The sequence below is a fragment of the Baudoinia panamericana genome, assembly GCF_000338955.1.
Source record: "Baudoinia panamericana UAMH 10762 unplaced genomic scaffold BAUCOscaffold_5, whole genome shotgun sequence".
NCBI classification, from domain to species: domain Eukaryota; kingdom Fungi; phylum Ascomycota; class Dothideomycetes; order Mycosphaerellales; family Teratosphaeriaceae; genus Baudoinia; species Baudoinia panamericana.
The window spans coordinates 331,324-343,667 of NW_006911261.1; the positions used below are offsets into that span (position 1 = coordinate 331,324).

Genomic DNA, 12,344 nt, shown 5'->3' on the forward strand with positions numbered 1-12,344 from the left:
GCGCAGCCGGGACGTTGAGCAGAGACAAAGTCACTAGTCGCTGGTGGTTGCTATTACGCAAGGCGATCGTCAGTCATGTCGTACAGGCTCATGCATTATCCTGTATGGCGGCGACGTCAACGTCTTCTATGCGCCACATATACCTTTCACGTAGCGCAGCTTGGTCAGCAACGACAATCGAACGGCGAGAGGGGTATGACCTACCACATGAAGAGACTTCTATAAGGCCGGAATGGCTCAGCAACCTCGAGCATCTCTTTTTCGCTCATATACTTCCATTTACCGCCTTTAGCCTTCAACTTCGCCACATCTCGTCCCTTGTACGCTGCCATGCCCCTCTGGACACCCAGATCGCCAGTACTAAAGACATCCATGCGTTTCAGCCCGAAGCACATGAACATTTCTACGCTCCATATTCCTAGCCCGCGGACGGCGACTAGCTTCTCCATAACTTCCTCGTCGGAGCCGTTCATGAGCATTGGAATAGTAAGCTCGCCGTTCGTGAATTTTGCAGCAAGACCTTGAATATACTCAGCTTTCCGCTGGCTCAGTCCCGCTTCCCTCAGCCTTGGAATGCCGGTTTCTGCAACGAGTGCTGGAGACGGAAAGCCGCTGGGGCAGGATTCAGGCGGAAACAGAGCAACGAATTTGTTTTTGATGCTCTTTGCTGCAGCACCTGATACTTGCTGAGCCATGATGCCCGATGCTAATGAGCGAAAAGGGTCGATGGACTCGGCAAGCCCAGAAGGGCTGAATACGTGGCAATGATGCTGGTCAATCACAGGTCCTAAGCCTGAGTCCACTGCTAGTAGATGTGCTACCGCTTCATCCAGTAGACTTCTTGCTGTAGTCAGAGAGCTAGCTGCAGGCTGAGATGATGACTCTTCGAAGTTGCTATAGTTGGGCTGCACTTGCGTTCCTCTAGGTGTCACGAGCGTAGCGTTAGTGGTGTGCGGCTCCGCCGGCCTGTTGTCAGGCAGCGGAGTAGCGTCATCAATATCTCCGGAACTATACGTCGGTCTCAGGACGCTGTTGCTTGTCATCAACCCCACAGCGGAAGGCGTAGGCGTGACGGGTGGAGGTTCCGTGGGCGTCCTTGCCACTCTTCTTCGCTTGTTTGGAGTTGTTGGCGGAGGCGCCATGGGCGACTGTACAGCTCCATTTGCATCGCTTGACGTTGCATGCTGCGCTGAAATGGTTCCAACTGCTTGTGCTAACGGGTCCTTGACTTTCCGGCCACGTTTGTGTGACGGCGCTGTAGCGTTTACCGCATGATTATTCGGCAAATCGCTGTTACCTGTGACGGACTTCACACGAGCCGAACGTCTTAGCGACATCGTGCTTGCTCTAGCGAGAGCCACGTGAAAGGATTGTCCGTGGCCTTTTGCAGAACGGAGGTCTCCAGGCAATATAAGTAAGCGCCGGTCAGACGGGCGGAGAGAGCGAAACAGCACGTCGAAGCAAGCCAGCGCCGCAATCGAAAGAATCTAGTAACAATGAGTTGAATTGGTAGGCAACAATTGTATACAGCTATGGATGGGGATGCAGTCATCAAGACCGATCAGACTTCTGGCGATCTCCGCGACGATGCTTGCCTAGCGCGTCCGTGGAGCGGTATCACGTGCCCCAAGTTGCTTTGTCGGCATCGTGTTACATTATTTCCCGACCATTCTGCGGACGCCGGGAAAACAGAGTTGCAGAGATGAAGCTGCAGGTGACAAGGCGCTCTAGCGTGCTCCAGCCAAAGCTAGTTGTACACAGTAGATGCCTATCTGATACCCACATCGCCAGCTCGCCTGCAGCACGAGATATGTACAGCACTACTACAATCGCACCCTCGTCGAAACCTAGTGAGATGTCTGCTTCGGTGTGGCCGCCCGTCGCTTGATTACCATCGCCTCAAGGTCCTCACGCTCGGTAAGCTCTGCCTCGATCTCTCTGATAATGGGTGAAAGATACGGGTAATCCTGCAAGAACCATGTCAGTAATGATGTTTATTCCCTGACAGAGCAGCTCTGGAGTGTGATATCGGGTCGTCCAGATTGGGGCAGCGGAGCGTACCTCTTCTGGCTTTGTCCATTCGTTTCTTGGCAGCAATTGATGGGTGAGGGAGCACTGCAGCATCCTGTCAGCCTATATCCAATTCCATGTAAATTCCTTCACATGTTGATTTACCTGGAATGCCCTCCTCATGCGGAACACGCGGTCGTACGCCTCCTTCGGCGAAAGGCGCTTCAGCGCAAGCTGCATACCCTCGGTCTCCTCCGGTAGCAGATCGTCGGCTCTGTCATATCCATGCGTCAGCCGCTACTTCGATTTCACAACTGCTTGGCACTGGTGTGCCCCATGTCGAGCAGTCGCCATGTTCTGTTCGTACCTGAGGCCTAGTTTCCTGTAGCCGGAGTTCTCGAAGTACCATGTGGCCAATGGCTGGAACCAGCTCCTTAGCCACGGCCTTTTCATGATGAAGGGCGCAAGTGAAGGGTACGACATCCTGGCGGCGATGAGCGGAGTGTGCGGACTGTCGCGTGCGAACTCCTGCCTTCAATATCGTTGTAGTTACTCCTGCAAGCTTCAGAATGTCAATGCACGCCGGCAGAAGCACAGCCGGGCCGTGCACGGACAGTTTCCGACGTCACCCCACTCGAGCTTTCACTGCGAGCTTCAACGTTGCGCGCACTGTGTATCGTAAGCGGTGAAACGGTCGTGCCCATACTAATCACCAGTCTTTCCTCAGGAAGCAGCGGCGCGACTGAATCATCTATATCGTTTATAAGGCTGTCCTCTTTGCAGCATCAGGGCGTGCTTAACGACATTGGAAGAGGATTGACGGCTTAACCGGCTTTGCGGAAGCTTGTAAAGGACGGTGAACGCGTGAAAGTTGGAGTGTCAGAGCCTGGTGCGGTACCGTTCGAGCATGTCACAGTCAGACGTGCACAGACGATAGCCATAGAAGGCGAATGCACAGGATGGCGGAAGGAGAGGGAGATACGCATGATCACGGCCCACCCAAGGACACTGCCGTGGAAAGTGCGAAAAAGGTGCTGAAGCAGCGGACAGCATTCCCTCAACTCGCAGTATGGACAGTAAATCTGTCCAGTGCGGAGGTAAATAGCTTCGCTGGAGCAACGGCGGGCATGGCAAGCGGCTTAGTGACATGCCCTTTGGATGTGATCAAAACGAAGTTGCAGGCACAAGGTGGGTTCACAACGTTGGCCGGCCACCGAGGTGGTGCTGAGGCTGGTCACCTGTACCACGGACTTCTGGGTACTGCAAGAACCATCGCAGCAGAAGACGGCTTACGTGGCTTCTATCGCGGTCTTGGTCCCATGCTCTTGGGCTACCTACCAACGTGGGCAGTGTACATGGCGGTGTACGATAGCTCACGCGACTACTTCTACAAGCACGGGTTCGCTGAAAGAGAGTCCGATAAGTGGTTCGCTCGCATCTATGCCTCGCTCACCGCTGGAGCTTGCAGTACCCTTGCTACGAATCCTATCTGGGTAATCAAGACCCGCCTCATGTCACAAGTTAGTAGGTCTGCTTCGGACGGAGCCAGGACACCATGGCAGTATGCCAGCACGCTAGATGCAGCGCGACAGATGTGGAGGGCTGAGGGTGTAGCTGCCTTCTATTCCGGGCTCACACCGGCTTTGCTTGGCTTGACGCACGTCGCCATCCAATTCCCACTTTATGAGTACTTCAAGCAACGATTTACGGGACTTGAGATGGGCGAGTCGCCTGCCGCTGCTGGCTCGGAAGCCCGGAATACTCTTGGTATACTGGCTGCAACCTTTCTCTCCAAGATCTGCGCCACATCAGCGACTTATCCCCACGAAGTTGTTCGTACCCGCCTCCAGACCCAACAACGGCATGTGCATCCGGAGAGCCAGGCTAACGGCGTGGCCGCGAATCACCACAGCCAAGCACTTCCGACCACAGGCAAGCGCATCGGTAACACCGACGGTGTAGCCTATCGGCCTCGGTATCGCGGCGTGATCCAGACATGCCGTATCATTCTGCGCGAGGAAGGTTGGCGAGCGTTCTACAACGGCATGGGTACGAACATGGTCCGTGCAGTGCCCGCGGCTATGACAACAATGCTCACATTCGAAAGCGTCAAGGGTGCGATTTTCCGGCTGCAAGATCAAGGGCGGGATATCATGAAGGAGGATGGATGAAGGATGGACAGCTTCAATGTTGTTGTTGCCTGAGGTTTAAGGTATAGGTGGTGACCGAGGCTTTGAGCTGCACCGGATTGCATTGCTTCAGCATCTGCGTACTAGGTATTCCTAGGGATTTCTACGACGACACTGCGAGCGTTCTTTTAGCACGGAGTTCGGGAGTTTGACCTGCTGCAGTCAGCAGCTACCAACCTAGGGAACACACCGTCCTGTACTCTGGATCTTCTTCAGCGAAGCCAGTTTTCTTGCACAGATGCTGTCCTCGCAATTGATTCAACCGCTAGCCGCTCTCACATTGCAGACAGCATGTCCGTGTGCCCAAGCCTTCAAGCTACATGCGCAGGTATGCAAGTCTTGACTGACATGCTCTACCGGCTGTAGCCTTCACTCACCCTAACGCTCACTGACAAGCTCATTGACTTCTGCAATTTGTTCATCTGCCAAGCCCACGTGACCGCACAGGCTGGCTTATAAACAGTCCAGACAGCCCTCCACTTGGTCTGACAAAGAACCAACAGATCAACCGCGAGAGGCGTGGAGATATAACTTTTATACTCCGAGTCTAGCATCCCTACGATGGCGACCACAACGACCACTAATAAGCATGACGATTACTGGAAGCTCATCCCGGACCAATACAAGATGACGGTGAAGGAGATGCGTACCGAACTCCAACGGCGCAACTACCCAGTCGGCGGCATTACCGACAAAGGACATCTCAGGCACTGCCTGTACCGCTCCGACCGTGGCCGATTATCTCACCATACCCTCACCAACCGCGAGCTAAGGGAACGGATCGCGAGCCGCAAGATTGATGCTTCCGAAGTCATCAGCAAATATCGTAAAGGGCCACGAGAGGAGTTGTTGCGGCTGCTCGAGGACGACGACATGCATCCCAAATTCCATCGGTTCTCTGAGCTGCCACCCGAGCTACGGGTCAAGTTGTATGAGTACTATGTCGGAGAGTTTCGGCAGCCAATATATGCGCCAAGCCAGCCGCCTCTCAGTAAGACCTCGAGTCTGCTGCGCCGGGAGCTCCTACCGATATTCTACGCATCGTGTAGCTTCAAAATCCGGCTCACGCGCACGGACGGACGTGAGCGAGCTTTGGTCACCATGCCCACGCGGATGCTCCTGTTCTTGCATGGTACTCGGCCAGAACACTTTGCTCTGATCAAGGCGATCCACATCTGTGTAGCTGCCGGACCGATGAGCTTCAGGGCAAGTGGTCAGGACGACTTGATGAAAGTGCTGGAGATGCAGATTACACTTCCAACAGACGAGAAAGACGCTGTTTCGGTGGATCTGCCGCATCGCGACACACTTACACAACTATCAACACAATCGGTGAGATTTGTTCGCAGGTTAGACAGAGCGGTCCGCAAGCTCTTCGAGGCGGTTATGCGCCGCGGTAAGAACAAAGTCACGCGCGAGGACATCTTTGCGCTTCGGAGGCTGTTCGAGGCGAAGCAGGACTGAAGCAGTGGAGCGCCATTGTCCACAAGAGATTGGTGACCTCAGGGTAGAGCGCCTCCAACGGTGGAGACTGGTGCATTGGGAATGCAAGCAATATGCATAGCCCGCAACCGAGTACAATATGTAGCCTAGAAACATGCAGAGCACAAGGACTAGCAACTTCTCTCGATGCTCGGATATGGAGGTGTTTATGGACGAAGAAGAGTTTGCATGACTTGTCGAGCTCTTGGCACGGCTGGGTATTAGGACGGCTGTATCCGAGAGCTTTCGGAGCGTAAGCTGCGCGCTTCTCCACACTAAGTTGAACCACGCGAGTAAACATAGAAACGCTGCCATCACCCTCTGAGTCGAACTTGTGCATTACTCCAGACCGGTGCATCGGGCGCGCTGTGCTGACAATAATGCCGGCATCACAAACGCCGGAGCCAGGCATTGAGCGAACTCTCCGGAGCACCGCGCGTAACCCTCGCAGAAGACAGCGACAGAGTGATACTGACAGCATCAAAGCCGCTCCAAGGCGGAAGCGAAGTAAGCTCAGCGAAAACAGCTTTGCTCCGCGTCCTTCAGTGGAAGGCGGCAATGAGGAAGATGGTACGGCACTCGAGACCGCAATGAACGGGCACCCACGAGGTAGCGTGGGAAGGTCGACGAGAGAGGAGAGCATGCCCGCGCTGGATACCACAGAGCTACCGGTGCGCGGCGGGAAGAGAGTAGGTACTCTGAAGCACCGACCATTGAAGGGAGATGGCGCAACGACGCTGGCACAAAACAACTTTTACAGCGTGAAGCTCCTTCCATCAACCCCCAAGGAGCTGCGAGAAGCCGGCTTGGAATTTCACGGCAGCCTGTCTAACGCGACAAACGGACAACACCTAGCGCTGGCAGTGACGCGGACCAAAGCATACGTCTGGGATTACAGTGCACATACCACTGTCGGCAATGCGCGGGTCTTTGATGTACCTTTCCCAGTACGCCAGAGCGAAGTCCTGCCACTTGGAGCTCTTGTCGTGGGAGGCGCAAGCACTGAGATTGGCCTCCTTCTTGTGTCTGCGGCGAGCGGCAAGATCGCGTTCTTCGAGTCCATTGAGCGTGCAGCCTCTCTAAGCCTCTTCCAGGAGCGCCGGAGTTGCATTGAAGGCTCCATCACCGGCTTCTCGCTGAACGAGAGCGTGACTGCTATGATAAATGCCGACCATGCTGGATTTATACTGACTCTGTCTTCTGGTCGAGTCATGCAACTCTGCCTTCGGGATGGCCATGGCAAAGCTCGGATCTTTACACAACCCTTACACTCTGACGATTCCAACGTAGGTATACTCGGCAGCATCAAGGGCTGGTATTCAGGCGGGTCAAGGAGGAAGATCACTGCCGTGCGAACAAGAGCCCTCGATCCGCGGGGTCACATGGAAGTGATTGCTCTCACGGACAAGGGTGAATTCTTAAGGTGGAACCTTGACTGGAGCGGGTGGCATGAGTACAATGGCACAGTAGACATCAGAGAGCTCCTGCTACACGAGCTGAGTACGTTCGAAGTACCTGAAACCCAAGGAAGTGCAGACAGCGCAGTGGTCTTGGATTTTGTTGTTGCCGACAAGCCCTACTCACGCGTAAGAGGCAACGAAGTCGCCATCACAGGAGCTCAGCAGCCATTGGACACACTCGTGCTTGTCAGGGCTGGCCCAATAGAGAAGCGGAGCTACTACCTAATGGAACTTGTTATACTTGGCAACAGCGTAACACATCGCCGGACAACCGCGCTGGATACATACCGAGCAGAGTCAAGCGCGCACAAGCCGAGACTGCTGTTGCCCAAGCCCGGACATACCGCTTTCATTATCTTCGATCGTGCCGTTGTGCTAGCGGCGACGGCGGATGCTGCGTATGGAGACGACCCCAACGCGCAGCTTCACGAGGCCTCGTACGTTCGCATGAAACCGTTTGAGGATGCAATCAGCTTGCCATCTGATAAGGACTGCACGATCATGGACGCTGCGGCAGAAGAAGCGAAAGGTACCCACTGCTCCAGCATGGTGTTTGTGAAGGGCGCTGGCTTGCTCAGGATCTCGGCCACGGATCCTGCAATGGACGTCGAGCGGTCTGCACTCCCCGCCAAGACGAGGATCGAGCAAGCAGTCTTCTACGGGGCAATGCAAGACAACATTCTGGACTTCTCCCTGAGAGAAGACGAGTCGTATAGCCTTGGTGAGCTCGAAGAGGCTGCGCTTGCCATTAGCGACGAGATTCTGCGATCGGACACGCCTTTCATTGCAACGGCACCGGCTTCGATTGAAGCGCATCTAGACTATCGCGCACGTGCGCTAACGGCGCTCATCACATTTATGACGGTGTCATGTTCTACGCTGTCAATGTCTACAAGTTGGCAGCTGTTGTGGAATGCGGAAAAGCTTGCGGCTGCGCAGCAAATGTGGCTCGCATTCGAGGAGCATAAAGTGAGTCCTCGAGCGGACCATATGCAGAAGCGGGTTGCGACTGTAATAGACGCAGTCTGCGATATTTTCAACGAGCAAAACGAGTCGGCAGTGCGCAACGAACTTCGAGAGCATGACTTGGTACGGAGATTCTTCATCGGGTCGTTGGATCAAGTTCCTTTCTTGCTATCACGCTTGCGTATGTTACTCGAACACCTCAGGCTCGGCGACGGTGAGCATCCAGAAGAGACTTTGCGGCATGCAGCAGAGGCAGATGATGTCTGGTTGCGGGCACTCGAAGCTGTCTATACATTTCGATCTGAGCGGGCATCGGCGTATGGCATTCATGCGCGCTTGGTGGACGAAGGTGCACTCGACCCTGAGCACTACAAAGATTTACCGGACTTCTGGACCTCCTCAAACGATATGCTCAAGGCCAGTCAACAGATACCGAAACTCTCGAGGGAACTCGCCAAGAATTTCTATGAGAACCATCTCGCGCCTGAGACCTCGAGCCACATCCAGCAGCTCCGCCACTTGAACGCAGACCTCATTGAGATGATGTGCCGCATGTACCAAGAGCGCATTACCTGGCTCTTAGCACAACCATCGGTCGAACACCAGAGCCTGGCGCGGAGGCTGCAAGAAAACTATGATGCAGACCGTCACGATCAGCTTCGCGCTCTGGCCAGCATTGGCTGTGCGGAGCAGGGAATGCGGCTAGCAGAGAAGTACCGGGACATGCAAACGCTCACTGAAATCGTTGTGGCAGAAAGCCAATATTACTGGTCTGAGCTACAAGGGAACATCTCGCCCGAAGACCGCAGCACGTGCTTGCAGCTCATCACACAAATGACGGAGCGTATTGGCCGGTACTTCGAAAAGTGCGGCGATGCTTGGTCAAATGCGTTCTTTGACGAGGCCTTCTCCAGCAGTCGCGCAGGCGAGATGTTGGAAAAGGCGCAGGAGTACTGGGGAAACCCGCTGACGAAATATTTGCGTGCTGCACCCGGCCGCGCGAGGTTATGCTGGATCAACGACGTGACGACCGCGCGCGACCTCGCTCATGCAGGCCTAGTGTTGACGAATGCGGCTGACGAGGAGTCAAAGCTCTGGGCGAAGAAGGTGGAGCTTAGCATGTCAAAGCTTGCGTTGTTGGCGGCGGAAGAGGATCCGAACCCGGATGCTGCAGTCAAGGAAGCTCTTACAAGCTCTCAGCATTCAATGGAGATTATCGAGTTGCAAGAGCGACTATACCACCATATAAGATCAGAGGCTTTCGGCGCTCTCGACCACGAAGCCGAGATTGATCTTGTCATGAAAAGGTTCGCTACGCAGACTGCCACGTACCCAGCGCTTGAGCGCCTACTCCAGCTAGAGCTTGACCGCTTGATGTCGCACGAAGTGCTTTCGATCGACGATCTTGTTGACGTCCTCACGCTCATTGACCCGACCCTGTACGGCGATGCCACAGAGCGAAAGAGCGCCAATCTTGACGGGCAGGAGTACTTCTTCGCGCTTTCAGCGCTCGATCGCGCAGCGCAGCACCTCAACCAAGCACGCTTCCAGATGTTGCTTCAGCTCATTTGGAAGCGATGTTACATCGCCGACGAGTGGGATGTTATCACGACCAGACAGACGCAGAAAGGTGGCACCGACATCGACATCCGCGGTGCTTTGAGCGCGACAACAGCCTACCGCACGTTCTACTATCTGCACTCTTCCACGAAGCTGGTGCAACCTTCGACTCACGTTCGAGTTTTGCAGCCTTCAGAATGTCTTGGCTCAGCTTGCAACCCCAACGACCTCGCACACCGCTGGTCAGACTCTACACTCTTGGACCATATATTACGCGATAATAAGATCCAAGACGAGGTGCTGCAAGGCTACGTTGTCGATCGACAGCTCAACGAGTGGGCAACTGATTGCGAGCGGTACGCAAAGGAAGCTGTCAACGAAGAGGCCGAAATGCTTGCGGAAAGAAGAGAGAGGGAGCGGCATATCCAAGAAAGGCTCGAGCGTACGGAGAAGACAGAGACTAATGGTCAAGGGAACGGTCACACGAACGGGGGCTTCGAAAGGTTCGGTGCGATGAGCGACGTAGACGGAAACGTGGCGATGGCGTGAGAGAGTTGGCAAGGGCGGTTCGCACGGTCTTCACACCGGTCCAGCAATTTGTGTAAGCTCAAAAGACGCTCAAGCGTGGTGGCGCCGAACATTGGGCGGTGGCGCAAGGGCTTTTACATGCAGTGTGTACATGTACGGATCCGGAGTCATACGGATTCGGAAAAGCGGCAGATGGCCCAGGTTCCTTCTGGGCTGTGGCGCTGATAGCAATATGACATACGCAAGCAACTTATGATGAAGCGTACAATCCTTGTATTCGCGACGCTGTTGAACATACCCTCTTGGATATGCACAATAGAGCATCTGGTCCCGCCGGTCAAACGAGCATGTAAGGCCCAAATTATTGAAAGAAGTGTGCACTAGATGCTGCTCACGGATACGAACGATTATATACGGCTCATCCGCACGGGCAATTGTATGTGAGGGTGCGCCGTGCGTCCTAAATAAGAATCCTGACGATATCATAAGGCGGAGCCCAGGCGTAGTGGTCAACTGATATCCCCTGGATCCAGACCTGCCAAGGTAAGAGCGGCGGCGTCTCTAAAGTACAGCAGCCTCACTTATCTCGCAGGCTAGAATTCAGCACACCACGCCACTGCAAGGTGCTCGGAGATTGCTGAGCATCATCAAAGTTCACGAGTCTGGTTGTTGTTCTCGGAGCACGGTGGCTTGGATCCACTTCCACGTGGGCAGCACGCTGATGCTGTCGCGTTCTGACAGTGACTCCGCTACCTGGTAACGTGACAAAGCCTTGGTACAGGTGACTGTCAGGCTCTCAACTGCATTGCCAAGGCGATTGGGCCCGAGAATATGTCCATTCTGCGATCTGATTGACGTGCAGTACCTTTGCGCTCATGCAAGCCACCTCGTGGCGACAGGGTTCTCGCACGCGTGCATATGTGCAGCTGTCGCCAGGGTGTCCATGCAGTGATCGCGGCGATGGGGCGGTTATCGCACAGATGCTGTAGAAGGGTACGTGGAGAACGTATAGTGGAAAGGTTTTTCAGTCTGGACCGTTCCATGGTTGCCTATACTTCGGTACGAGGCGTCCGGTCGGCGTTTCTTGCCACGTGTCGAAGCCTGGGGGCCGGTCCACTTTTATGCAAGCCTCAAGTTGAGCCAAACTCGGAGGCGATGACCCGTCAGTGCCAGAAAGCGTGGTGCATATAGCGCGGCGGGGCATGCATCAAGACGAGGCACCGCCAAATGAGCTGGCACGTCCATGATGTTGCGATTCTATCATGCGGTCAGCAGCCATATGCATCTCTCATGCACGGGAGAGCAAGGATTGCGCCCTCCGGTTTTCGCGTTTTATGGAAGCTGATTTGTACGATGGCCATGTTGGCAATATCTATTCGGGAGGCGGGCAGACTTGCCCTGAGCAGTCCCGATATATCGGAGCAGTCCTCGAATAGGCCAAGGCCCGCCAAGGTTGTGCTCCGAAATGTCCACTATCCCTCCTTGAGTCATGCTCATGGCACATTACCAAAACGCCGGTGCCTCACGCATGGCTAGGTAGGGCTTTGCGTTTAGAGACATGGTCGGGCGAATGTATACCGGCCACAAGAGAACTATGAAGCGGCTCAACCATGCGCTGCCTCTGTTTATACAATACACGTCACTGCGGTGCGTGCGCCTCTGGTGGATCGTTCAGGAACTCTGCTGGCCGTAAATTATTACAGGAAATGGTGCGATGCATCTTGGCCGGCCGGCCGCCTATTAACCTGAGAGCCTTCGCCGGGCGTCGGCGGTGCCGCTCGCCAAGTGATGAGTCCATCGTGCATGGACTGCACCTTCGGTCGAACAACAGCCGAGCTTTGGGAACATATGCCGTCTAGCAGATAACAATGGGCTCATCGTTCGTCTTGCCGTAGCATCCCATAATGCGATGCGATGGGTAGCCATCAAGCTGTGCAACGAAGTCGATGAACACGCGAGCCACCTTGGGGAAGCGGCCATTGGACAGTTTCGTCCACCGTTATGACAGTTACATCATGGATAAAAGCCGTGCGAGATGCGCTGCAGGCCCATCGTTCTAGCATGGAAGCTCAGATGGGCTTCCAAGTCTTCTTGTAGCGCCGCCGATCCGGACACAGCACGGCTGCCGCGGTAATCACGCTTTCGAACA

General features: G+C 54.7%; 6 protein-coding genes across 6 annotated transcripts; 3 read left to right on the forward strand and 3 right to left on the reverse strand.

Moving 5' to 3' along the window:
* Positions 1-88: 88 nt before the first annotated feature.
* BAUCODRAFT_121565 (uncharacterized protein) lies at positions 89-1,043 on the reverse strand (the record flags this gene model as incomplete). The annotated part of the gene is made up of 2 exons (XM_007677432.1): positions 89-143; positions 205-1,043. 2 exons carry the CDS (start codon positions 1,041-1,043, stop codon positions 89-91), a joined length of 894 nt encoding a protein of 297 aa, XP_007675622.1.
* Positions 1,044-1,504: 461 nt separating this feature from the next.
* BAUCODRAFT_32794 (uncharacterized protein) lies at positions 1,505-2,494 on the reverse strand (the record flags this gene model as incomplete). Its single annotated transcript, XM_007676991.1, has 4 exons — positions 1,505-1,967; positions 2,062-2,115; positions 2,176-2,284; positions 2,378-2,494. Coding segments are annotated over 4 exons (400 nt in total), but the record flags the coding sequence as incomplete, so codon positions are not given.
* A 48-nt stretch (positions 2,495-2,542) lies between these two features.
* On the forward strand, positions 2,543-4,470 carry BAUCODRAFT_436539 (uncharacterized protein). The gene has a single exon (XM_007677433.1). It carries the CDS (start codon positions 2,961-2,963, stop codon positions 4,179-4,181), a length of 1,221 nt encoding a protein of 406 aa, XP_007675623.1. The 5' UTR covers positions 2,543-2,960; the 3' UTR covers positions 4,182-4,470.
* Positions 4,428-5,862, forward strand: BAUCODRAFT_436962 (uncharacterized protein). Its single transcript, XM_007677434.1, has 2 exons — positions 4,428-4,492; positions 4,566-5,862. The coding sequence occupies exon 2, from the start codon at positions 4,761-4,763 to the stop codon at positions 5,661-5,663; it is 903 nt and encodes a 300-aa protein (XP_007675624.1). The 5' UTR covers positions 4,428-4,492; positions 4,566-4,760; the 3' UTR covers positions 5,664-5,862.
* Positions 5,863-5,981: 119 nt separating this feature from the next.
* BAUCODRAFT_106312 (uncharacterized protein) lies at positions 5,982-10,650 on the forward strand. The gene has a single exon (XM_007677435.1). The coding sequence runs from the start codon at positions 6,062-6,064 to the stop codon at positions 10,214-10,216; it is 4,155 nt and encodes a 1,384-aa protein (XP_007675625.1). The 5' UTR covers positions 5,982-6,061; the 3' UTR covers positions 10,217-10,650.
* A 182-nt stretch (positions 10,651-10,832) lies between these two features.
* BAUCODRAFT_436535 (uncharacterized protein) lies at positions 10,833-11,330 on the reverse strand. Its single transcript, XM_007677436.1, has one exon. It carries the CDS (start codon positions 11,236-11,238, stop codon positions 10,984-10,986), a length of 255 nt encoding a protein of 84 aa, XP_007675626.1. The 5' UTR covers positions 11,239-11,330; the 3' UTR covers positions 10,833-10,983.
* Positions 11,331-12,344: the final 1,014 nt, after the last annotated feature.